Source organism: Phoca vitulina, unplaced genomic scaffold (genome assembly GCF_004348235.1).
Source record: "Phoca vitulina isolate PV1807 unplaced genomic scaffold, GSC_HSeal_1.0 scaffold15, whole genome shotgun sequence".
Classification (NCBI taxonomy): domain Eukaryota; kingdom Metazoa; phylum Chordata; class Mammalia; order Carnivora; family Phocidae; genus Phoca; species Phoca vitulina.
The window spans coordinates 1790777-1817702 of NW_022589718.1; the positions used below are offsets into that span (position 1 = coordinate 1790777).

The window sequence follows — 26926 nt, forward strand, 5'->3', positions numbered from 1 at the left end:
AACAATGTAGAGTTCTAAGCAGAAAAATCTTACTAAAAAATCACTCTGGCTGCTGGGTTCACATTAGACTGTGGGCAGGCTAGTACAGAAACACCCTCATCAGGAAATTATTTTTTAAATAAATTTTATGTATTTATTGACAGAGAGAGAGAGGAAACACAAGCAAGGGGAGTATGAGAGGGAGAAGCAGGCTTCCCGCTGAGCAAGGAGCCCAGATGTGTGGCTCGATCCCAGGATCAGGGGATCATGACCTTAGCAGAAGGCAAGGCAGACACTTAACGGCTGAGCCACCCAGGTGCACCCTCATCAGGAAATTATTAACATGATAAACAAGAGACGATGGCGGCCAATGTTGTAGCAGGAAAAATAACAATTCTTATTATAAAAGTTTTCCAGGGGGCGCCTGGGTGGCTCAGTCGTTAAGCGTCTGTTCGGCTCAGGTCATGATCCCAGGGTTTGGTTACTGCCTGTTTCTCATCTCTTTAGGCTCTTTAGTTTAGAATAGTCTACCCCCTTTCTTTTTTCTCATGGCATTGGCTTGCTGAGGAGACTAGGTCTATTGTCCTTTAAAACAGCTCACTTTCTGGATTTGCCTGATTGTTTCCTCATGATTTAGTGTGATTTGTTCCTCTAGCCTCTGTGCTTTTCTGTAAACTGGAAGTCAGAGCTAAAGGCTAGATTTAAATATACTTTATAGATATATTTTAAAAGCATAGTTATCAGGATTTCCTGGAAGATTCTATGTGGGATGGGGAAAAAAAGAAAGGTTTAATGGTTTGAGCAACTAGAAGGAAATGCTAACAACTGAAACGAGAAGATTTTTGACCGAGTGGGTTTTAGGTAGAAGACAGAGAGTTTAGTTTTAGATATGACAACTCTGAGAGGTCTTTTAGACTCAAATGGAGACACTGAATAGACAATGAGGTTAAGTCTGGAGGTCAAAGCAAAGATTCATGCTGGAGATACAAAACTGAGTCATTAGGATATGGATGATGTTTAAATCCATGAGACCAGATGAAGTCATCAACTAAGTGAATGCAAACAGAAAAGAGTAGCAGGCCTGAGTCCTTAAGCACTCCTCCGTTAGGAAGTAGAATAGAAGAGGAAAAATGAGCTAAGGAAATACAGATCATCAAGTAAGACAGGAGAAAAACCCAGAGGCTAACAGTATCTCGGAAACCAAATTTTTAAAAGTGTTACAAGGAGGTAAGTCCTTTGAATGCTGCTGCCATGTCTGGATAAGGACTGAGATTGGGCCATTAGAATCAGCACTATGTAGATAATTGGTGGTCCTAACAAGCACAGTTTTAATAAAATGGTGGGGGGGGGGGGGGAAATCCCTGACTGAAAAGTGGATTTAAAAGACCCGGAAGTGGGGCGCCTGGGTGGCTCAGTCATCAAGTGTCTGCCTTCGGCTCAGGTCATGGTCCTAGGGTCCTGGGATGGAGTCCCACATTGGGCTCCCTGCTCCGCGGTAAACCTGCTTCTCCTCCCACTCCCCCTGCTTGTGTTCCCTCTCTTGCTGTGTCTCTGTCAAATAAATAAATAAAATCTTAAAAAAAAATTAATTAAATAAAAGAGCTGGAAGATAGGAATACAAAACAGCTGGGTACAGACTATTCTTTAAAGAAGTTTAAAAAAAAAGAAGAAGTTTTTGCCACAAAGGGGAGGAGAAATGGAATGACAAAAGTGATATCAGGAGTATTTTTAAGATTTTATTTATCTATTTGTCAGAGAGAGAGCAAGCAAGCATGCACGCATGTGCGTAAGCACAAGCAGGGGGAGCAGCAGGCTCCCCACGGATCAAGGAGCCAGATGCAGGACTTGATCCCAGGACCCTGGGATCATGACCTGAGCCGAAGGCAGACGCTTAACCAGTTGAGTCACCCAGGCATCCCTGAGACCAGAAGTATTTTTTTTTTTTAAAGATTTTATTTATTTGAGAGAATGAGAGACAGAGAGCTCGAGATGGAAGAGGGTCAGAGGGAAAAGCAGACACCCCGCTGAGCACGGAGCCCGATGTGGGACTCGATCCCGGGACTCCAGGATCATGACCTGAGCCGAAGGCAGTCGCTTAACCAACTGAGCCACCCAGGTGCCCCAGAAGTATTTTTAAAGAGAAAAGAAGTAACCATTTGCTTGCATGCTAGTGAATATGATACAGCAGATAAGGGAAAAGTGATGATTTAGGAAAGAAGGGCAAATTGGTAAAGTGATGATCCTAAGTAGGTAATAGGCAATGGGATGCAATATACAAAGTGCAAGTACTAACTTTAAGATAGAAACCTTCCCCTATAGCTCTATGTATCATAACAGGTAGCAAGACAAAGTCAAACTAATGCTGCCAGGTGGGTACATGTAGTCATGGGATTCTATGGAAATTGTTTTATTTGTTTCAATTTCCTCAGACGTAGGATGTATCTACCTTGTAAGGTGATCAGATAAGAGAGACAGGGAAGTGGTACTGGAGGTTTGAAGAGAGAAAAATGTGAGATAGTCATCTGGAAGAGTGGGGGAATGAAAACACTAGGGAAACACAGTATGACTGTGAGATTCCATAAGGTAACACTTGCAGTTTTGTGGTGAGAAATTTAAAATGAGATCCATCAGCATGTCTACATTTTTTTTCCAGCTGGATTCAACTGCATAGGTAAGAAGCAGAACTGGTAGGACATTAGATTTAACCAGAGTTGTGGTTTTGCAAAACAAATACAATATGAGAGGGGCAGGGGAGCTAAAAGTATACACAGGGGAGTAATTATGATTGACCATGGAGTTTCAGCTAAATAAGAGGAAAGAAAGAACAGTGAAGGTGGACAGTTTTAAGATCACACTGGCACTAGAGAATTAAAGAATTATTGGAGACTTGATACCAGAGGAAGGGAGATGGAAAGACAGGAAACAATAATCAGACAGTGGTAATGAGAAAGCTGAGATTATGGGGGATTACACATTATCAGTAATTACAAGGTATAGGGTATGATCATGGGAAGGAGTGCCTGAAATATAGTAGAAGACAAGATCAATGGAGAGGAGTTCAAGAAACTGGTAGGGAGGGGCGCCTGGGTGGCTCAGTCATTAAATGTCTACCTTCCGCTCAGGTCATGATCCCAGGGTCCTGGGATCGAGCCCCAGGTCAGGGCTCCCTGCTCCATGGGAAGCCTGCTTCTCCCTCTCCCACTCCCCCTGCTTGTGTTCCCTCTCTCGCTGTGTCTCTCTCTGTCAAATAAATAAAATCTTAAAAAAAAGAAAGAAAGAAAGAAAGAAAGAAACTGGTAGGGAAGGATATGAAGGATCATCCAGGTATACATCCAAATCACCAAGAATGTAGGTAAGAGTATTTTGGGAAGAGCCGACGGTGTGCCAGGATTCAATATTGCTGAGAAACGAGATGGAATGACAACAACAATGAAGGGTAGTGGATGATGTCATAAAGTTCAAAACTAGAGTTTTAAGGAAGATGAAGGAGAATGGTCTGGAAGCAGCACTAAGGAGTACCACCTTAGTACCTCTGGGCTAAGTGGTACTTGAAGACTGTGGGAGAAAAAATAGCCATCACTTGAGAAGCCTGCAGAAGTAGTGTCAGGGGAGAACCAGATCTCTTTCAGAGTCTAAGTTGGATCAGGCAAAGCGCTGACTATTCTTTGGCACAAGTACTGCAGGTTAACCAAGCTTAAGAGCATAAACAGCCAATTCAAATTCTTGCTATGTCATATAAAACATCCTATGCTCTCTGAAGTGGACTCTGCTTTATTTTTTTTTTTTTACCAATATTAATTTTCTTCGAACCAAAAAGTTGAAAATAGAAAGCTCATTTAACAATCACAGTTCCCAGGGCGCCTGGGTGGCTCAGTCAGTTAAGCGTCTGCCTTTGGCTCAGGTCATGATCCCAGGGTCCTGGGATCAAGCCCTGCATCAGGCTCTCTGCTCAGAGGGGGTGGGGAGCCTACGTCTCCCTCTGCCTGCTGCTCTGCCTACTCTTTCTTTCTGTCAAATAAATGAATAAAATCTTTAAAAACAAAACAAAACAACAATCAGTTCCTTCAAGACTTAAGGGAAAAAAAGTTTTCATTTTGTATTTGTTAATGTACAGATGTAAAAGGACAGAGTACTTCTTAATGTTTCTGGTGACTGATCTATAGTAAAAATTAAACAAGAATCTAATCATCTATGGATGATGTCTGTCTGGTCACTAGGCAAATCAACATAATCAAAAGTCCTGAAAATATGGGAAAGGAATCTTTTTAATAAATTGTACAAAAAAAGAAAAAAAAAATCAATCCTTATATACAAAAGGTAACTAAAAATTCATCACAGACCTAATGTAAGCACCAGAACTATAAAACTTCTAGAGGAAAACACAGAAGAAAATCTTAGTGACCCTGGGTTTGGTAAACATTTCTTAATAGGAAAAAAAAACCCAAACATGTTGGCTAATTCAATTTAAAAAAGAAAAAAAAACAGGGAGCACTTGGCTGGCTCAGTCAATGGAATGTATGACTCTTGATTTTTGAGGTTGTGGGTTCAAGCTCCACACTGGGTGTAGAGATTACTTAAAAATAAAATCTTTAAAAAAATATAATAAAAACAACACGTGAAAGAAAAAAGTTAGATTTTATCAAAATTTAAAACTTTTGCCTTGCAAAAACACTATTAAGAAAATGAAAGGGGGAGCGGACCCTGGGTGGCTCAGTTGGTTAAGCATCTGCCTTTGGCTCAGGTCATGATCCCAGGGTTCTGGGATCCAGCCCCATATTGGGCTCCCTGCTCAGCGGGGAGCCTGCTTCTCCCTCTACCTCTGCCACTCCCTGTTTGTGCTCTCTCTGTCAAATGAATAACAAATCTTAAAAAAAAAAAAAGGGAAGCCACAGATTGGAAGAAAATATTTTAAAACATACATCTGAAAAACGACTTGTTCTAGTATTTATATTTTGTATTTATAAAGAACTCTGAATTCAGTAAGACAATTTAAATAAAAAACAGGCAAAAGATTATGGGAAACCATTCACAAAAGAAGATCTATAGATGGCAAAAACATGAAAAGATGCTAGACATCATTAGTCATCCTAAGAATACAAACTAAAACCACAATGAGTTATTACCAGACAGCCACCAGAATGGCTAAAATCAAAAAGACTGCCTTATACACCTGAAATTAATGTAATATTGTGTATCAACTATACTTCAATTAAAACAAAACAAAACAGGGGCACCTGGCTGGCTTAGTCGGTAGAGCATGTCTCTCTTGATTTCAGGGTTGTGAGTTCAAGCCCCATGCCAGATGTAGAGATTACCTAAATATAAAACCTTAAAAAAACCCAAAAAACAAACAAAAAAACAAAAAATACTGACCTTAGCAAATGATGGTTAGACTGTGGTGAAATAAGAACGTTCATACACTGCTTGTTGGGGCAAAAACAGCACATCCACTTTGGAAACACTCTGGCAGTCTTCTAAATATTAAACATACACCTAACTATATGGTCTAACCATTTCACTCCTGGGTGGGATTTTACTAGAGGGAAATGAAAGGATATGTCCATACAAAGATTTGTATGCTAATGTTCAGAGATGCTTTATTTGTAATAGTCCCAAACTAAAATAACCCAGATGTTCATCGGTAGATGAATGAATAGATGATTAGATCACAGCCTATCCATATAATGGAGTACGTATGAACTATTATAGGCAACAACATGAATCTCAAAATAGCATGGTGCATGAAAGAAGCCATACCTTCTCCCTCAAATAAAATGTATTGTGTGAGTTCATTTATATAAATTTCTAGAAATTGCAAATTAATCTATAATGATGGAAAGTATATCAGTGGTTGCCTGGGGATGGGAAAGGGGTGGCAGAAAGGAGGGACTGAAACCCTTCTTTAAGTGATGGATACGTTCATTATCTTGGCTGTGGCGATAGTTTCACAGGCATCTACATAGGTAAAAATTTATCAAATACTATACTTTAAAAATGTACAATTTACTATATGTCAATTTCATTTCACTAAAGCTGCAAAAAAGAGGGAAGCACTAAAAAGAAATTAACTATTAAGCCACATGGAGAAATCTTAAATGCAATGTTGCTAAGTGAAAGAAGCCAATCTGAGAAGACTACATATGGTTATGATTTCAATTACACGACATTCTGGAAAAGGCAAAACTATGGAGATAGTAAAAAGATCAGGGGTTGCTGGGGGTCTGGGGTGGAGGGAAGGATGACTAGGTAGAGCAAAGAGGATTTTTAGTTTCACTACTCTGTGATACTACAATGGTAGATCTATGTCATTACATATTTGTCAAACCCATACAGAGAATGTACAACACAGAATGAACTTTAAATTAGGGACTTTGGGTGATGATGTTTCAGCATAGGTTCATCAATTACAACAAATGTACCACTCTGGTGTGGGATGTTGATAGTGGGGGACGCTCTATGTAGTGAGACAAGGAGTATGTGAGAATTTGCCATACTTCACGCTCAATTTTTAAAAACTTTTTTTAAAGTAGTGAAATATACACAACATAAAATCTGTCATTTAAATTGAAGTGTGCGGTTCAGTGGCATTAAGTGCACTCACACTGTTGTGCCACCATCACTATCATCCACCCTCAGAACTTTTTTGTCATCCCATACGGCAACTCTTTTGCCATTTCAATTTTGCTGTGAAACTGAAACTGTTCTAAAAAAACAAAGTCCTATTAATTAAAAATAAAAGGAGGGGACATGAACCTACATGGACAAAAAGAAAGAAGACAAGAGCAACAAAATTTTAGAAGCTGGAAAGCAGATGAATGGAAAATGACTAAAAGGCTGGATACAGAAAAAATTATACTAACAAGAAACATACTTAGGCCCATTCTATTTGATAAAATTTCTACTGAAACCACAGAAAGATAGTTTTTCACTTCTCAGCTCAGACAAAATGAAAAGATTTGCAATTTACAGTGAAACTCTCTGCTCAGCACACATACTCTTTTGGCTTTCCTCATACCTCTCTGATAGCTCTGTTGTTTGAGGTTCCAACCAGAATTAAATGTCAAAGTTCTTCAAGGCTCAGGCTACACATATTTTCCTCTTACGCTATACTATTCACTAAGTGACTTAATCCACACTAATGGCTTCAATTAAGAGATACCCAAATTGATTCTGGACTTCTCTTCTACACTTTAGACCTGGATGATCTAATGCTAACTTGGCATTTTCTCTTATGTTTCAATACCACTCAAATTCAATGTCCCCCAAACTAAACGCATGATATATCCAGCACTCCTCCACAGCAGATCCCCTTTCAGCATTCCCACATCTGTGCTTTGTCCCCACTTCTGTGTATTTGCTTAAGTGAAAAATTTAAAAGTCAATTTTGATACCTCCCTTTTACTCACTACCCCATAGCAATCAACAACATTTGGTTTTCTCTACTATTTTGAGTCTATCCATTTCTCTACCTCCTTCACTACCTCCTAATCCAAAGTACCATAATCTCCTTTCTAATTTATTACAAATTTCTTTCCAATTGATCATCCCTCATCATTATGGCCTCTTCTAATTCATTTTATACCTGTAGCCAGAATATTTTCAAAATGTAAATCAAACTCGAATTTAAATAAAAACTTAAAGAATAAGAAAACTGGTGCAGCTACTGTGAAAAACAGTATGGCGGTGCCTCAAAAAGTTAAAAATAGAACTACCCTGGGGCGCTTGGGTGGCTCAGTCAGTTAGGCGTCTACCTTTGGCTCAGGTCGTGGGATCGAGCCCCACATCGGGATCCCTGCTCAGCAGATAGTCTGCTTCTTCCCCTCTCTCTGACCCTCCTCCCGGTTTGTTCTCTCTCTCCCTGCCCCCCCTCAAAAAAAAAAAAAACAGAACTACCCTATGACCCAGCAATTGCAGTACTGGGTATTTAATCCAAAGAACACAAAAATATGGGATACATGGGATACATGTACCCCAATGTTTGACAGCATTATCTACAATAGCCAAATTACAGAAACAGCTCAAACGTCCATCAAATGATGAATGGATAAAGATGTGGTGTATATATACAATGGAATGTTACTCAGCAATCAAAAAAGAATGAAATCTTGCCATTTGCAACTACATGGATGGAGCTAGAGTATTTTTTTTTTTTTTAAAGATTTTATTTATTTGACAGAGAGAGATACAGTGAGAGGAGGAACACAAGCAGGGGGAGTGGGAGAGGGAGAAGCAGGCTTCCCGCTGAGCAGGGAGCCCGACGCGGGGCTTGATCCCAGGACCCTGGGACCATGACCTGAGCCGAAGGCAGACGCTTAACGACTAAGCCACCCAGGTGTCCCTGGAGCTAGAGTATTATGCTAAGCAGAATAAATCAGTCAGAGAAAGACAAATACCATATGATTTCAGTCATATGTGGAATTTAAGAAACAAAACGAGCAAAGGGATTAAAAAACAGAGAGGCGAAGGAAGAAACAGACTCTTAACTGTAGAGAACTGATGGTTACCAGAAGGGTTAAATACGTGATGGGGATTAAGGAGGGCACTTGTATGAAGTGCTGACTCACTTTATTGTACACCTGAAACTAATATTACACTGTATGTTAACTGGAATTTAAATAAAAACTTAAAAAAATGTAAATCTGACCCTGTTAGCTCTTCCCTGCCTCCGCACCTCCCAAATTGCTTGTCCTATCCCTTGGAATAAAGACACAAGGCCCTATACGGTCTGGCAACATCTCTCTTTCCATTCTCATTTTGTAACATGCTCCCTCTTTCTTTCTGTGGTGGTATTCACCATACTATCAGCTGGTACGGCCTCCTCTGTGTACAGTCTTCTGTATGCTAAGGAATCTGTTACCAATCTTCTTTCAGATTTAATTTCTTGGGGCGCCTGGGTGGCTCAGTCGTTAAGCGTCTGCCTTCGGCTCAGGTCATGATCTCAGGATCCTGGGATCGAGCCCCGCAGCGGGCTCCCCACTCTGCGGGAAGCCTGCTTCTCCCTCTCCCACTCCCCCTGCTTGTGTTCCCTTTCTCGCTGTGTCTCTCTCTGTCAAATAAATAAATAAAATCTTTAAAAAAAAAAAAACTTAAAAAAACAAAAAAAGATTTCATTTCTTTACTTTCTCAGGTAAAATGTTTGTGACTTCCTTAAGTTAAATGCCTCTTTACAAACTTTCATAACATTGTGTATTTCTGCCCTGTAGCACTGGTTATAATAGCAATTTTGTTTTCATAGTTAGTTAAAAATCTGTTTTCCCCAAGGTTTTAACCTCTCTGAAGGCAATTGCCCTGTGAGTTGTGGCTTACCCCTGTATCACCAGTGCTGGACACAAAGTAGCCATTCAATAAATATCAAAGGGACAAGGAGGAACTGAACTTCCTTGAAGTTGTACATATTATACAGTTATTAAAAATAGATAATATGCAACAATATGAATGAATCTCAGACATTATGCTGAGTGGAAAGGAGTCAGACACAAAAGAATACATACTGTATGATTCCCTTCATAAGATGTCCAAAAACAGAAAAAACCAATTACTGGTGTAGAAGTCAGAATCACGGCTATCACTGGGCAAGGGGTATTGATTAGAGAGGGTCATAAGGGAACCATCTGGGGCTAGGTAAGTTATATATTTCAATCTGGGTGGTGGTTACACAGATGTGTATACACAAATACATAGATGATATACATAAACACACATATTCATCACTTTTTTAGTATACTTTTCCGTATATGTTTAACTGTAACAAAAGGAAGACATTTTGGGGAAAAAGGGTAAAAAATTAAGTACTGATGAGAAATATGCCTACAAGACCTTGGTAAATTAATTGCTTTTACGATGTATGCTATGATCCTGATTTGGTAAAACAATATACACATACAGTTCTTCTGGTTTCTGCAAATGACAGAAATCCTACCCTAACTAACTTAAGCAAAAAACTCATTTACTGACACATACCTGGAAAGCTTACTTAGCTTCAGTGAAATTCTCGAGACCATTCAAGGCTAAAAATTATTAGGGCACCACTCAGAGGTGACCATGAAAATCACAGGATTGTTCTCAGAGTGCTAGAACCAAGCCTGATCAGGTTTCAAATGAGCCTTTTCAAGCTCCATCAAAAAGTCTGTGCGCGCCTGTGTATCTGGAGAGATGTGTCATGTAGTTACAGAAGAAAGCGAAAGCAAGCTAGTTTTCAAGCATCAGTCCCTAGTTCTAAAGACACACAGATTCTCTGAAATGCAGGCATCTGAACTGCTTTTCAGATGGGCAACTCTATATAGCTCACTGCAAAGTGAACAACAGCAAGAATTCATTTACTGTTGATATGGATTCTTACCAAAACTGCAGGAAATCCCAGCTAGTCATATGCAAATCTTCCAATATCATAAGGCCTACAAGTGCCCAGTGCTTCAAAAGACAAAAGTATACCCCAAGTCACATCAAGCCTAATGATTTCTTAAATTTACAAGTAATGTTTTATTTGAAAATTTCCTGATCAAGTTGGAGATAGCCATACAACATCAATTTTACCACCTCTATTTTTTCAAGTACTTAGAAGAATCAGGTATGTTTCGTATATCCCAAACAAGTATGTCATTTTTTTATTCATGTGGTAGACATGAGTATCCATGATGCAGGCTAAATCATGAAAAACTGATGATATTTAACCATTTGTGACCTTCGAAGGGCATTTTCATATGATTCAGCCAAAAACCAACCTTGTGTTAGGACACAACAGCGAACAAAACAAATTCCTTGTCTGTGTGTGGATCTTACACTATGTGTGTATATACATGGATGGCGGGTGGAGCAGCACAAAACAAATGAATATATGGTATATAAGATGGTGTTAACATGCCTCAAAGAAGAACATAAAAGGTTAAAAGGGATACAGCAGAGCATAGGGGAATGGTTGTCACTTATTTTATGAGTGGTCAGGGAAGGCCTCACTGATAACATTTGAGCATAATCCTAAAGAAAGAGGGAGTAAGCCTCTAGATTCTTCTACAATGAGAAATCTCATCACTAACATGAAAATTTCTGCCAAGCTTATGCTGAAAAACACAAGAACAAATAATTCTGCTAAAACCAATGGACTGTTTTAACAATTATGGCCCTCATTAAACTTTCAGCCAGTCAATCTGTACCTAAACAAGTACACGCCATCAAAATAATAACTGACATTTAGAGCTCTTATTCTACATGCAACACACATTTCATGTAAACATTTTTTTGGCCATGTTTTCAATCTAATAAATATTCACATATAAGAATATACAAAAAGATAAAACAATTTATTCTTACATTTTTTGAAGAACCTGGGCCATCACAACCCCATTCGTTAAATCTTCTACAGTCTGGCATGGTGCATCCACATTAAATGTCTGGATCTGGGGGAGAAAAAGGTGGGGGGTTAGGGGGGAGATTCCATGGTTAACTATATAGGAGATTTCTTAGGCTTCTTTTTATGATTATCTCATCTTGAGAGCTGGAATAAATTTTAAAAAGCAGTAGAGTTGGAAAATCTTTCCCTTATGGGAAATTTCCTGCAGGTTCTCATTGTCATTTTTTCCCTTAGGTAGAAAAGAAATTGTGGCAGATACCTGGTGACATCCCAGCATCCATTCATTCTCCTTACAGATGGCCAATCTAAGCAAGTCATGGTACCTTCATCCCCTCTATCAGTGACTAACTTAGGATTCAAAGGTAAAGACAATTTGAACCAAAGAGTTGCAGGGAGATGCTTAAACTTGAGTTTCTAGGAAAGAAAAGCCAATCTCCTCTTGCTGTGAACACATATGTTGCCTCAACTGCCACCAGCAGTCATCTTAGGGCTCTTAATGGAATACATTTTAGGATGAGGACAATGCAGTGTACGACAGAGAAGAGGGATACAAAGAACTAGGTCCTTGAGGCCAAAATTGAGCCACTGAATCAAAAAAAAAAAAAATGTGAAGCCTATTATGCGAGATAGACGTGAAAACGAAAATATCTTTACACAGATGCAGAAGTCACATTCACTACAGTTGAGGTTAGATATTCAATTTTGAGTCTAAATGTATTCTGAATTAGATCTAACTTTGCAAAAAAACAAAAAATCAACAACTAACTTTGCACTGGTCAGCATGACATGGTCAAGAAATAGAAATTATTTCCATGAGTAAGATAATACAGCTGAGCCAACAATGATTATACCCAGTAGTGCAACCAAGACTTAGAAGGAAATAAACCACTGAGAAAAGAGATGCGGCCATGCTCTCCCACAGTTTATAGGTTAGCAAAATGAAAGAGTATGGATAGGGTGTGGAAATAGCAACACAAATATTAGAAGTGAGAGTAGGATGTAGTCTAGGAATGAAAAACGGCTTAGCACGGGATGGGGGTGGGGAAAAGGAAGAGATGGAACAGGGAAGAGAATATAATGGCGAAAGATGGAGCAGCATTGTGCAAAACCTCATAAGCCATGTTAGGACTTTATTCTAAGAGCAACTGGGGGGGGCGGTTAGCAAAGGACTCCAAGCAGGAGACTGAGGCCATCAGATTTGCACCGTATAAAGATCATCCTGGCTGCACTAAGAAGAATTGGAGGGGAAGAGGCATAGAGACCTATTTTAGTAATTTTACATTATTAACACAGATGAGGTCAAACCAAGTAGAGACAATGGAAATATTGGGAATAACACTCAGGTCTTCTCACATTTTTATTTATTGGGTTACATACTCAGAAGTGAAATTACTGGGTCAAAGTGTATGCACATTTTAAGGTTTCTGATAAATACAAACTGTCCTTAACTCTAGTAATTCTGTTCTAGTAATTTTCTCACTTCGTAACAGTAGGTGAGTGTCTACTTCTCTATATTGTATCATTTACCAAATCTTAAAAAAAAAAAAAAAGCTACTGACAAATGCAGTAACTTCTTTATATTTTCTATATGGGAGAGTCTTGTGGGTAGTGATGGTTATGGTGTGGAAACTAAGGGAATTATCTTAAAGATCACATAGCAAGTGGTTTTTACCTAGGTATCCATTTGGGAGAGTAATGAAAAGAAGCCATCCCCTAACACTAACCTCATACATGGTATAGGTTCAATAATTAGTAAATGAATAAATGGAACAAATAAATATCTGCAGGAACTGATACTAAATTTTATTCTATACTATCTCCAGCTCCCTCCTCAATAGTAATGTGGTAACAACAATGTAGTTTAAAAAGAGATAAGCACCTGCTTTCATTTTACAGTTGATAAATCAATCTCTCTCGTAGGTTTAGAATGAAAAGGAGGCGGCAGTGAGGGCCACATCTCATTTATCTCTTTACCACTAATCTTAGCACAATGTCTAACAGAATAAGCCCTAAGTGAGTATGTTTTGAATGTAATGAACTAATTCTATCCCAGCTTTGCTCCTAATTTTCTGTGTGAACCTGGGTGTGCCACTTTACCTTTCCTAATAAGAGTTTTTTAATCTAGTAATTGAGAAAAATACCTTATGGAGAAGTGTTTTGCTAAAAGAATAAATGAGAAAATGAATGTACATTAGATATTTTGAAAAGTCAAAAGCAGTGGTTCCCAAACCTGGTGTACATCAGAATCTTCTGGAAAGTTGAAGAAGGCTGGGAATCGACTTTTAACAAGCTCATCAAATAATTATGTGGTGGGACACGGGTTGGGCATTTGGAACCCTCTGATCCAAAGCAGATTAGGAAACTGTCTCTGGCCAATTAGAAGAAAAAAAATCAATAAAGCAAGTAATTCTTCAATAATGTAATTTAGTACTAAAATTCTGTTTCTCTATTAGGACTTAGAAAAAGCTATCTTCATTCTGATTTTTAAAATGTGGCTTCCAACAATTACTTTCTCTGTATTGGCTCTTAAGGTAAATAAATACTTGATCATGAAGGCTACATGTCCACCTGTGCTTGAAATAAAAGTAAAGCAGGTCCCAAAGAAAATCTAGCTTTATGGAGTTTCCTTTTGGGATGATAAAAATGTTTTTGGAATTAGTGGTGATGGTTGAACAACCTTGTGATCATACTACAAACCACTGAATTGTACACTTTAAAAGAATGAATTTTGGGGTGCCTGGGTGGCTCAGTCAGTTAAGCATCTGCCTTTGGTTCAGGTCATGATCCTAGGGTCCTGGGATAGAGCCCTGCTCCCCGCTCCCTGTGCACCGTCAAATAAACATAATCTTAAAAAAAAAAAGAATTCTAAAGAAAAAAATAAAAGAATGAATTTTATAGTATGTGAATTATATTTTAATAAAAAAAAAATCTATCATCTACCAGTTCTCATTAACTCCGAGTTAATATCTAACAGGATGTGTCCGGATAGCAGTAGGGTAAAATTTAAAGATAAATACACCTAAGTGCATTAAGGTGTGAAATTCTACCTAAAAGGTCATAACCTCTCTTTCAATTCCAAGAAGCTCTATTAACATCACCCAACTCCATCTCACCCTCCCCCCACAAAAGCATGATAAAAGTAAAGCATGAGATCACCTGGAATTAGTATCTCCACAGCAGCAGTTCTCAACCAGGGGTGATTTTTCTCCCTATGAGACATTTTTGGTTTTAACAAATAGGTGTGTGCTATTGGCATCTAGTGGGTAGAGGCCAGGGATGCTACTTTTAAATGTCCTACAATGCACAGGGCACTGCCACAAAGAATTCTCCAACCCCAAACGTCAATAATGCTAAAATTAAAAATCCCTGCTCTAGAGCAGTGGTTCTCAAGGTATGTGGCCCCTAGGCCACTAACAATTGCATCACCTGGTACCTGGAAACTTGTTAGCAATCAGAATCTCAGGCCCCAGCCCAGACCTACTGAATTACAAACTCTGGACATGGGGCCTAGCAATCAGTGTTTTAATAAACCCTCTAACAATGCTAATCAATACCAAAGCATAAGAACCACCTGAATGAATGCAATTGAAACAGAGATAAAGTCACACTTATCCAAAGTCACCCATACTTAGTATGAAACAAAACCAGGATTTGAACCCAGGTTCAAATGTCAGAACCTATGCTCTTATCTACCATTTTATATTCACCCTCAATTTTTAAAAAAGAAAATGCTTTTTAAAATTGTGCTTTAACTTCTGTACACTGATTATTCCTCCATCACAGAACAAAAATTGTTGGTAGAATGGAGTTAGGCAGACAGAATGGAAGGTGGGAGATACCATCACAAAAATGATACCTTCCCCAAGTCTATACACTAGTATACATTTTATTGGCTGTTAGGTAATATGAAAATTACAAGGGTATGTTAATCTTGCTGGGTTTCCCAGAAGAAATGTACTTAGCCTATGTGAGGATTCTTTTCCCACTTAACTTCTTGCCATTAACTGGTAGCACTCCAGACTCTTTCTGGTTTTTCAGTCTCTAAAACCTAAGAAAGAACAATCTTTTAATGTAAAGTTCAAGAAATTAGGCTTGACAGGTGTAGTAGGCAGGGCTGATTTCTTTAACAGGTAAGAACACAATTTGACTCAGAGGGTGGGGAGAGGAGGTAGAGTGGAAATTTTCAAGCACATCCTGCTGAACTTGCTTGCTGCATAAACTCTGATTTGGAATTTAAGCTTAAGGTGTTTTCCACCAGTAGGAGGATACTCTGTCTTCTCCTAAGTATTCCTCTTTCAACAAAAATTTGGAACATTTGATTCTTGGGCTAGTAGGTGCTCTGATACAGTAGCAATTTATCCAGCATTTAAGGCAATTCAATGTCCACAGAAATGAATTCTGGATAGGTAACTAATAGTCATCCCTTTTAAGTGCCTGAGGTTTTATTATTTTAACTATTCCTAGTGGAAGAATTTCTAAAGTGTACTATCTACCTCCTATCTAGTACTAAATGCTATGTAGTGAAAATAAACTTTTGATATTCAAGATCATAGTTATGATCTTCAATAATTGAGCATGGAGGTTCTTTAATTCTGTAAGGCTGTCAGCTCAGAGAATGAATCACGTGGGGCTGAGCTTTCAGTTCTTGGATCTTCTAGGTCACTGGCAGCTGTCTGTACCTTGCCGAGTGTTGCAGTTACCTAACCTGTGTGCACAGAACCCACATGTGGCTATAAGTTTATGCAGAGTAAATTAGTCCAAATGGGAGTCTTGTCTTTTCTTTTTAAGTAGGTTCCATGGCAACTGTGGGGCTTGAACTCACTGCCCTGAGATTGAGAATCACATGTTCTACTGACTGAGCCAGCCAGGCGCGCCAATGGGAGTCTTTTCTTTGGAGTATATTGCATACATTTTTTCCCCTACACTTGGTTTTGGAATTGTTTTCAGCATAAGCTGGCCTCCAGATATGAGGGGAATTACTAGACTAAACGTACACTTAGCTACCTCATTTTCTGCATAAACATTTATTCTGCTTTTTATAATGACAACTTAAAGAGAAGCCAGCATTTAACTCTATTTTGAAACATTTCAATGCATAAGGTTTTAAAATGTTTCCAAATCTTAGAATTGTACATCTTTGTGTAGACTCTGCCCTCCAGTTGTTACTTAAAATCTCTAATCTTTTCTCCAGAAATTTTCCTTGTGACATTTCAAAAATCCTTTTCTACAACACCATATTCCCTGACCTCTCTCCATATCTGATAACCCGATTTTCTGTTTTCTTGACATTTACCAGATTCTAAATAGATGCTCTCATACTGTGTGCTTCTCTTAGGATCCCTTCAAACTTCTAAGACTCTTCCTCTATATTTTTGTTAGCATCTCTCACTCAAATAACTGCAATGATCACCATCTTTTTGCAGATGCCCTTCAAATACACCTGTTTTTAAGACTTGTCTTTCTAGACTTTAAACAATGCAGCCCTACTTCAGATTCAGTTAGCTTCCTCATCTTTGCCCTATTGCCTTTTCCTAGCATTGAGGAAGGAACTTACTTGTACAGACTCAAAAGGCACACCTTAAGATCCTCAATCTTCTGTTTTTACAACCTCTGCCAAATCTATTCCTTCCATAGTATCAAAGAATGTGTTCATTCTTTTCCTTTCTCTCTCCCCTGCCTTGGCCACGTTATGCAGCTTAGCAGTTCTTCTCTTCTCTAAAAGAGAGTAGTGAAACGCATCTTCTCATCTGAAGTTGGAATCCACTATATTTGTAAGCTGTATGTTAACTATATATTATAGCAAAAAACAGAAACACCCCGAAATCCCAAGAATAGCCTAACATAAAAGTTACAGAATGTATCAAGCCCTACCAGTGTGTATATTGTTTCAGAAGACATAATTTGATTCCTGACACAGAACACATTATGAAAATCTCAGAGTAGGGGTGCCTGGGTGGCTCAGTCGGTTAAGCATCTGCTTTCAGCTCAGGTCATGATCTCAGGGTCCTTGGAAGGAGCTCCGTGTGGGGCTCCCAGCTCAGCAGGGGAGTCTGCTTCTCCCTCTCCCTCTGCTGGTGTTCGCTCTCTCAAATAAATAAATAAAATCTAAAAAAAAAAAAAAACAACTCAGTATTTACACTACCTTTGTTACAACCTACCTAAGGCAATGCTTCTCTAACCTTTCCATGGAAGTGCCCCCACACAGAAAAGTGACATCCGTATTTTAGGGACCTGAACTTATAAATCAAGGCACCACTGAACAAAATTTCTTTGACATCTGTATCTTACCTTTAACATTAACCCAAATGCTGTAGTCACCTCAATAAATATATTAGTGTCTTATTCTAGAAATGACATTTAACATTTTTAGCAGTGAGTAAAACTCCCAGAAAAAGCACTAGGTTTATCCCGTGGCTCTGCAGACCTCTATACATACACACACGCCCCCGCCCCCAAAAAAACTGACACCAAGGTTTGTGAAACACACAGCCTGGGTTTTAGGACCGGCTCTCGAAGAGGCTGCTAAAAGCACAATTATTAGCATGAGAACTAAACAGGTATTTACTTTAAAACATGACAATTTTAATAACTTTAAGATTAGAAGCCCACAACGTCGCCCCAAATTGTCGAGTTCCATTAATGATTCCCACATATCTTCCAGATTTGTTTTTATATTTATACCTTTAAATAAGTATCTCCACACCGCTTACTTTCTAATCTCTGAAGTGCATCTCACATTTTAAATACCGTCTCTGGGTGCCTTTTCGTATTTTTCCTACCCTCCCTTCAAAGTACTTTTCTCTTCCAGTGGGTTTGGCTCATCCGTCAAGGGGCTACCCTCAGTCCTCCGCGAATGCTACAACAAAGGCGAGGAACGTCGGTAACCAGGGGTCCCGAGTGCCTCTACCGGCTGCGCCGAGCGCAGAGACAGCCAACGCTTTGGTGTCCCTGGCAGCGCGAGAGGGAAGCGCCAGCGCCTCATCAGCTGCAAACAACAACAATCCTAATCACAGTGCCGCCTGCACCCCATCATTAGGCTCCACCGGGCCTGTTTCCTCTCGGAGGGCAGCCAACACCTCAAGCCCGGCAAGTTTCCCCCCGACCTGGAGCCGAGCCCCCTCGCTCCCGGCCGCTCCCCGCCCAGCCCGGCCGCTGGGGTAGACGCGGCCCGCACCGGCGTCCCCCGGCTCCGCCCGCCCCAGGCCCCGGATGTGACGGCACCGCCGCCCTCGGCGCTCGCCCCCCGCGACAAGCGTGGGGGATCCCGGAAAGGAGACCTGGGGGAGGGGGTCTTCCCCCGACCCGCCAGTCATCACATACCCAAGTGAGAAGGCTCTCGCACAGCTCCACCCGCTCCACCGACTCCACGTTGAACATCTTCCCTAGCTGGGGCTTGGCAGCGCCTCCCCACCTCAACAGAAACCGCTGCCGCTCGGTCTGGGGCTGCGTCGGAGGGTCCGGGCAGCTGACCTGGCCTCTGGTCCACCTTCTCCTCGGGCCCGGGCCGCCGACTACCGCCCGGGCGCTGCCAGCGGCTCTCGCACCGTCACCCCCGCTGCCCCTCCTTCTCCTTTCACGCGGGACCGCGCGCCCGCCGCGCGCGCCCCCGGCCACGCCCGCAGCCCCGCGTCCCCGCCTCCAGCCCCCCACACCCCTCCTCCGGAGAACGCCGGCCCTGGCCAGAGCGGCGGCCGACGAGCCACTGCGCACAATCGCGCTCCGGCCGGCCCGCCTCTCCGCCGCCGCCGCCGCGCGCGCCCCGACGCCGGCCCGCTGCGTGTCGCCGCGCGCACGCGCCCGGCCCTGGCGGCGGCGGCGGCGGCGGGTCCTCCTCGCCTGTCCGCTCGAACCCTCACGGAAGCTCGGCAGTGCGCGTGCGCCAGTGTCCGCACTCCAAATTATAAAAAAGAGACAGCTAGTGGTTGCCCGGGAGGGGTGGCGGGGGCCGTGCCCGGAAATAATCTCTATTGTCAGTCACCGGGAATTGGCGAGGTATCCTCTGCGGTGGAGAGGTACGCGCCCCCTCCCCCTCCCAGCCGGCGGGCCGCGGCCGGCCACGCCCACCCGGATCCGGGCCCGCGGGAGCCGCCGGCAGGGCTGCGGCGTGGGCGGGACTGCCCCGGGGTCGCCTTCGGGCTTCGCGGCGGGGGGAAGTCGCTGCTTCGGACCCTGGGGCTCCGCCTTCCTTCAGGAAGCCCCGGGCTAAGCCCCAGAGTCGCCCAGCTCCCGCCCGGAATTCCGGAGACGGTGGAAGGGCCGACGTGGCGGGCGTCTCGCGGTTCTAGGTGCTTGGCCGGGTGAGGAGAGCCGGCCGTTCCTTCCTGGGTCGTGGGTGAGCGTCGACTCCCTGAAAACTTCGGCTACTTAAGCAGGGAGAGGGTGTGCGCCAGTTGTTAGCCCGTGACGACCTCGGCAGTTCTAGGGCCTGTTTCTCCTAGTGCAGAGCTAGGGGTTGGCCTTCGTGTTTAATGGCTTGGTGGATGGTCCGCCAGCGAGCACTCACCTTTTTAGAGGCGTGGATTTCTGCAGGGATACCAATATATTTTTATATGATACGACATAGGCAGAAAAGTGCATACAACGTACATGGTTAAAGAAAAATAATAACAAACACCCAGATAAAAACAAAAGAACACTGCCCATACCTCAGGAGTTCTACCCACACCTAGTGTTCCTTCCTGAGAACAATTCCTTCTCTAGACTGACTTTTATGATACTTTCCTGCTTTTCTTATGGCTTTACTGTCTGTATATGCATGCCTAAACAATATAGTTTTACTTTGCTTGTTTTTGAACTTTTGTGAATGGGATCAGTGTATTTTATGGCTTTGAATTTGTAGTAAATTTGTGTGTATCTGTAGATCATTTTTATTGCTGTCTAGTATTCCATTGTATGATTATAACAGCGTATCCATTCTGTTAATGGACATTTTGTTCCAGTTTGGGGCTACTAAAAACAGTGCTGTAAGCATTCTTAAACCTGGATACTAGTGCAAATGTGTAGGGGGTTTCTTTAGGATACATACCTTGGAGTCCTAGGAGAATTGTTGAATCATAAGGTATACATAACTTTACCAGGTAATGCCAAACTTAACTTGGAGTGCAGCAAACTTAACTTCCTAGAGCACATCTTTACTTTGGTTTGCGAGTCCCTGGAGACCCCCCTTTTCCCATTAGGAGTAGGTTTTGTCATTGAGCACTCAGAATTGGAGTGAGTTTTTAACGATGCCTTACGGAGTACCAATTAACAGTTCACATGTGATGAATGTATCATTTTGTAAATGTAAAAGAATCTTACCTAGAGTCTTCTCAATGGTCTTTTAAAAAATTATATTCTTCCTCCACCAAGGGCAGAGAAATCTTTAGAAATGATAAATGTGTCTCACCTGCCTTTGTTTCCTCTGTTGGTGCTTCTGGATCTGTCAAACCAGAGTTCCTACATTCCATACTAGGTTGTTTCTGTAGAACCCTTAGCATTTTAATGACCATTACCCTTGTTAGGCACGTAAAATCAGTAAGTACATGTTACACTGACTTAAGCTTGACTCACCTGCAACTTGTCTTTGGAAGTGGAGAACAAGATGCTAGCCTTTTCTGGAGGGACTGTGGTGTAGTGAACACCTTCACTCCAGCTGTTCAGGTTTTCGAGGCTTTGACACAAATGACCTAAGCCTCCCTTTTCAGTCTTGACTGCTCACTCATAGTGCATTTATGTATGATACTGCAGTGTTCTTGAGATTTCATTTGTGGCTCCAATTACCCTCAATGAAGGAAATTATATTAAAAGCTTCTTGGATGTAATTGCGGAAGTCATGTGATCATGTTTTACGTGAACTTGGGTAAAAAGACTGAGTTTCTCCTTTGAAAGTTCCGGAATTTCTATATTTCCCTTATTCTTATTTTTTTTCTGAAAGTTTTGGAAAAGACCAAGGAGAGAGGTGAGTGCAACTTGTCTTAGCCATCTCCTTACTCTAGTTAGTTGGAGACTAGTTCTCATCTATAGCTGTTTATCAGACTTATTTATTTATTTTTAAAGCTGTTTATCAGATTTAAATAAACACGGTAGTGCCCTGCGTGGCAATGTTCCCAAGTTTATGCTGTCTTCCCAGAGAATACCTACTTAGAGCTTTGATTAAAGAGAATTTGACATGCAACATAGTGCAGCAATGGGGAAGGCACGGACGGCTAAGTTTTATAATGGTTCTTGACAGTTGTTAATAATAGTAATCAAGGGGTGCCTGGCTGGCTCAGTTTGTTGGGCATGTGACTCTTGATCTTGGGGTTGTAAGTTTGAGGCCCACGTTGGGTGTAGAGATTACTGATTTTTTATAGATTTTATTTTTTAAAGTAATCAAAATATTATAGCTTCCATTTACTGAGAGCCTATATGATGTGCCAAGCAATATGCTAAATACCTTCATTATCTCGTTATAGTCTCCATAAAACAAAGAGCTTTTTTTTGGGCGGGGGGGTCAAACAAATGGGCATTTGAGGGGTGCCTGGCTGGCTTATTAGGTAGAGCACACGACTCTTGATCTCGGTGTTGTGATTTCGAGCCCACATTGGGTGTGGAGGTTACTTAAAAGTGGGCATTTGGTGTGGTTAAAATTAATTTTATGTATTTTACATATGAAGAAGCTGAGATGCAAACTACCTAAATACACAGTTGTCTGCCTCCAAAGCTTATGCTTCTCTGACATACTAAGCTACTCCTCAATAAGGCTTAGCTAGTTAGTAGCAAACCAAAGCTAGAAACCAGTTCACTTCAGCCTTCTATCAGTTACACCACACAGTTTGCAAGATCTGTGTTTTGTTTCTGTGAATCTCAAATAGTAAAAATGAAGTCCTGGTAACTCTTATTTTCATAATTGTAATGAGGGAAGGAACTTAAGAAATCCTCAAGCCCAGTTTGTACATTTTGCAGAAAATGGAAGTCCTTAGAGATTAAGCGAGGACACAGTTGTGGTAGTAGAACTGGAACTAAAATCTGGGCTGTTAATGTCCAAGCAGGCTTGAGTTGAGAGTCTGTGCTATTGGGCAAAACCATCAGCACAGTTCTGGTCTAGACAAGACCTGACTGTGTAATGCACAAGTTGGAGAACTGAAGTTCAGATTGAAAAGACTGACTTTTCAAGATTGAGGTATTATGTTGTCTCAAGTAGAAAATTTTCTTTTTATCGTTTATCCTCTGTAATCTTAGATCAGCATCTTACCCAATTTTTGAGCTATTAACTCCTACAGTTCCATTTTAAAACTATGATTATAAGAAAAACTACTAGTGGAAGTTGAGCTATTGGAAGCCCCCAACAAGGTCAGTCATTAATAGTTCCTCTTGTGAGAGCTCTAGGTTTAGCTGGGGTTTCCATGTGACAGGAAAATGCACCTGACCTCTCTGTTCCTCAGAAATTTATCAGCAGCCTCTTCCCCTCCTCCCCTCTCTTTTCCCCTCCTCCCCTCTCTCTTCCCAAACACTTTCTTTGGGGATACCAGAATTTGTGGAAGTAAAAAATAATTCTCTTCGGGCGCCTGGGTGGCTCAGTTGGTTAAGCGACTGCCTTCGGCTCAGGTCATGATCCTGGAGTCCCTGGATCGAGTCCCGCATCGGGCTCCCTGCTCGGCAGGGAGTCTGCTTCTCCCTCTGACCCTCCTCCCTCTCATGCTCTCTGTCTCTCATTCTCTCTCTCTCAAGTAAATAAATAAAAAATCTTTAAAAAAAAAAAAAAATTCTCTTCATTTCAATAACATTGGGAACTTCTGCTATAAAATGATGCAAATAACACTATATGGCTCTGCAATACTTACAGCATCCTGGATCTCTGAGCTCTTGGAACTGTGCTTGAAGCAATATCATAAGCAATATCTTATTTGCAAAGAAGTTAAATATACAGCAGAATGAAAAAACATAATTGGTACAGTGGAATTTACTCACATTACCATTAATTACACTTGGAAGGACACAGAAACAAATGTAATCCATTAAAAAAAATACAAAGGAGTCTGGGGGAGAAAAAATAACTATCACCCTACCCTATTAGGTTCTTGGCTGAGACTCCCCTGTAATAAAAGACATTAACAAGAAAAAAACAGAAGCTTAATCATTTGTATACTTCCCGTGTACATGGGAGGTACCCAGGAAAACCGAGTAACTCCAAAATGGCCCAAGCAGTCACATTAAATACCACCTTCAGCTAAAGACAAAAGAAAGATGTTGGGGGTGGAGGACACAGTTATGGGAAGTTACCAGGAAAAGCACAGTAAACAAGGGTAAAGTTGTTATGCAGATTTAAGTCCATGCCTTCTCCATTCATAACAGTCTCTAGGGATTTAGTCCTCCTGGTATTGAGAGAGAGATACCTTTACAAATGGAGATTTCCCTTGTAAATGTCTCTTTTGCAGAAGGGTAAGGTCTGCTTGGGTTTCAGAACTTTTCCTTTGCTGTTTTAAAAAAATAACCTAAAGTAATTCTTAAAACAAAAAGTCATTACTTTGGGGTGACAAATTCTGCTCCACTTCAGTAGTAAACTGCCTAAATTTATACCACTGGGAAAAATCGTCACAACTCTGTGAAGTAATTAGATTCAGTAGAGACTGGAATTCTTGACACAAGGGGATAAGATTTTGGTTATCTTTTGTGCAGCTGCAAGTAGTTCTCACTGCCCTTAGGACTTTTGACACAGCTGTACAAAGCATCTCCAATTTTAAAAGAAACCTGGGGCTCCTGGCTGGCTTAGTCATTGGAGCCTAAAACTCTTGATCTTGGGGTTGTGGGTTCGAGCCCCACGTTGGGTTTAGAGAGTACTTAAAAATAAAATCTTAAAAAAAAATAAACAGAGGAAACCTGGTAAAAGAAACACCTAAATTTACTACACGGCCCACCCCTAGATTATTTGAGGCTGTTTGTTCAGTTTCAGTTGGCAGTTCGTTTGACTCTTCTTTTGAATGAAAATAATGAAGTTAGAGCTGCTTCTCTGAGTTTCCTGGTGTGTGGCCCTCATAATGGTTATTTGAAACCTATCATTAGAAAGTTCCTGATATATTAGACTATTACTATGTGTAAAGATGGAAATTGGCTTTGATCTGTTTGTTTGCTTAGGTTTCTTCCATAAGGTAATTTCCTTATTAGCAGCCAATTCAGATTCTTTCAAAGGTGTTAGACTTTCACAAAGTTTCCTCTTAACAGAGACTCGCTAGGTTAATGAATAAAACTTTTCAGTGCAATAAGTTACATAGATACAGAATTTTATTTTAATTATGAATAGTCATATATGTTTAAGTATTTCCTTTATTTTCCTTTAGGTGTCTTATGAGACTAAATTTTTCTGTTTTGCAATATAAAAAATATGAATTACCTGTGATACTTGGATTCTGATGTGGTTGGGTTATTTCCCTTCATACCTATAGAAATTGGGTATTGCCATTTTTCTCAAGCTTAGTGTATGGGAAGGAGAATTTCATATCCTCCCTTTTCTCTTAAGGAAATGCAGCCTCAGAGTGATTCCATATTCCAGGCAGTTCAAAGAATTCTGAACCATAAGCTGAGCTTAGTTCCAGGTGAGGCTAATAGTTTTTCAAGCACCAGAATTTTCATTAATTCAACTAATCTTACTATAGATTTAAATGTCCTATAGCCTAAATGTGGTTTACTTTTCAAATTACTAACATTATAAGTAAGGTATGTCATTTATATTTAAACATATATTAGGTCCTACTGTGTACAGAGCACTACACTAGATAATACAGGAATATTTACAGAAGAAGAAAATATATTGCCTTCCCTATCCATACATGGTACAGTCCAGGGCACTTTCAGTGCTGTGAGGGTGAAGAGGGATCTGATTCACTGGGAGAATTGATTTGGTATATAAGAATGAGAAGAGCAGTTGGCCATCAGGAATGTCTTTTTTTTCCTTAAGATTGAAGGAACAGAGCTTGAAGAAGAAAGGGTATTTTTTAAAAATTTGTTTTTAAAAAATGTAAATAGATGATAAATTACAGTAATTGTTTACCTTGAGATAAAATTTTGTACTCCTCAAAATAATGTGTCTGGCAGATTTTAAAGAACTCAATAATGGGAGAGTCCCCACTAGAGTTGTACTTAATGCAACTTTCCTTAAGTGGGTGCTTTAAAAAAATAGTATACATTAGAAGTCAGTTATATTTATGCGGTTTTGATTAGTATATCTTATTTTCACTGTGTCATTTGTAACCTTTGTTTATTTATCTTTTAGACTTGGAATGGCCAAATATCAAGGTGAAGTTCAAAGTTTGAAATTGGATGATGATTCAGTCATAGAAGGAGTAAGTGACCAAGTACTTGTGGCAGTTGTGGTCAGTTTCGCTTTGATTGCTACCCTGGTATATGCACTTTTCAGGTGAGACTAAAGGACAAAAGAATTGAAATAATGTATATTTGCAAGGGCCACTGCTTTCTGACTACTTCTAGTAATTTTTAATACTTCATTTAAAAAAGTGAGTGAGTAATAGAACTCAGTAACTGTGATGTGGAAATGTTGGGGTTTGGAGCCTACAGCCAAGAAAAAATTCTTGAGATGTCTTCAGTGCCAAAAGGAGGTTTTATTAAAGAATGGGGATAGGATCTGTGGGCAGAAAGAGCTGCACTGGGGTTGTGACGGGTGACTGATTATATACTTTCAAGTTGGGAGGGGGTTAGAGATAGCATAAGTCTCTAAAGAATTTTCTTTTTTAAGATTTATTTATTTTAGAGAAAGGGGGGGGCGGTGGCCAGGGAGAGGGAGAAGGAGAGAAGCAGAATCCCCGCTGAGTGCGGAGCCTTACATGGGTCTCAATCTCAAGATCCTGAGATCAGGACCTGAACTGAAACCAAGAGTCAGACGCTTAACTGACTGAGCCACCCCAGGCACCCCTCTAAGGAATTTTGGAAGCAAGGTTTCCAGGACCTTAAGGGGGCTAAATATGGAAAAAGTCATTTATTACTGTCTAATAAAATGTTAGTCATGAGACGCTTCAGATGTACATCAGTGGGCCATATTCGTGGAGGATGATCGCTAACATATATCTTGGGGTGGGGGTAGGGGTAGAGATAAAGGAAGTTTCCAAAGGAATTTTTATATGTTAAAGTAGACTTGCAGGACCCTGTGGGGTCAGGATAATGTTAAGCTGAGATTGCCTTTTGCACTTTGCAAAGTGTCAACACTGAGGCAGCTGAGTCCCTAGAGGAAGGTCACTCTGCCTGTTTCAAGGACTTGTCAATGACCTGTGGGCAGTAAGGAAATTTAATTTTTTCTTCTGCCTTTATTTCTCGCATCAATTGTATATTTACTAAGGTATTTTATTTTTCATTAGGATCTAAATGCTACCATATATGTTCCTGTCATCAGCAGTCTCATGAGATAAAATTAAAACACCATATTTTGAATAAAATATTAATATTTTATATGGAAGTATCATAGTTTAAAAATGTAATTTTCATAATCGAATCCCTCAATTTGTAGGTGATATAGATAATAAGTACAAGATATTTTCACTCTTTAACTAGAAAAACAGGCAAAAAAAAAGTTGGACAGAATGGAGGGAATTAAGATTAAAGTTAAAACTACTGTTTTAGAATCAGGAATAATAT

At 40.5% G+C, this 26926-nt stretch overlaps 2 protein-coding genes across 11 annotated transcripts in view; one reads left to right on the forward strand and one right to left on the reverse strand.

Moving 5' to 3' along the window:
• HOOK3 (hook microtubule tethering protein 3) overlaps positions 1-18940 on the reverse strand; it is a 104987-nt gene extending 86047 nt beyond the window's left edge. For 3 of the 6 annotated variants that reach the window (XM_032413300.1, XM_032413301.1, XM_032413299.1), the window contains exons 1-2: positions 18647-18940; positions 11287-11372 (exon numbers count right to left, since the gene is read on the reverse strand). In XM_032413300.1, the coding sequence (XP_032269191.1) occupies positions 11287-11372; positions 18647-18703 (143 nt within the window). In that variant the 5' untranslated portion in view covers positions 18704-18940. Of the gene's footprint in view, positions 1-11286; positions 11373-13556; positions 14017-14482; positions 14536-15284; positions 15399-18646 lie in introns of those variants that run through there. The other 3 variants (XM_032413303.1, XM_032413302.1, XM_032413304.1) reach the window with 3 other exon arrangements.
• Positions 18941-19160: 220 nt separating this feature from the next.
• The window catches only part of RNF170 (ring finger protein 170), a 46037-nt gene continuing 38271 nt past the window's right edge, over positions 19161-26926 (forward strand). Inside the window, exons 1-2 of one of the 5 annotated variants that reach the window (XM_032413306.1) lie at positions 19161-19338; positions 25554-25697. In XM_032413306.1, the coding sequence (XP_032269197.1) occupies positions 25561-25697 (137 nt within the window). In that variant the 5' untranslated portion in view covers positions 19161-19338; positions 25554-25560. Of the gene's footprint in view, positions 19339-19406; positions 19659-24800; positions 24877-25553; positions 25698-26926 lie in introns of those variants that run through there. The other 4 variants (XM_032413311.1, XM_032413307.1, XM_032413308.1 and 1 more) reach the window with 4 other exon arrangements.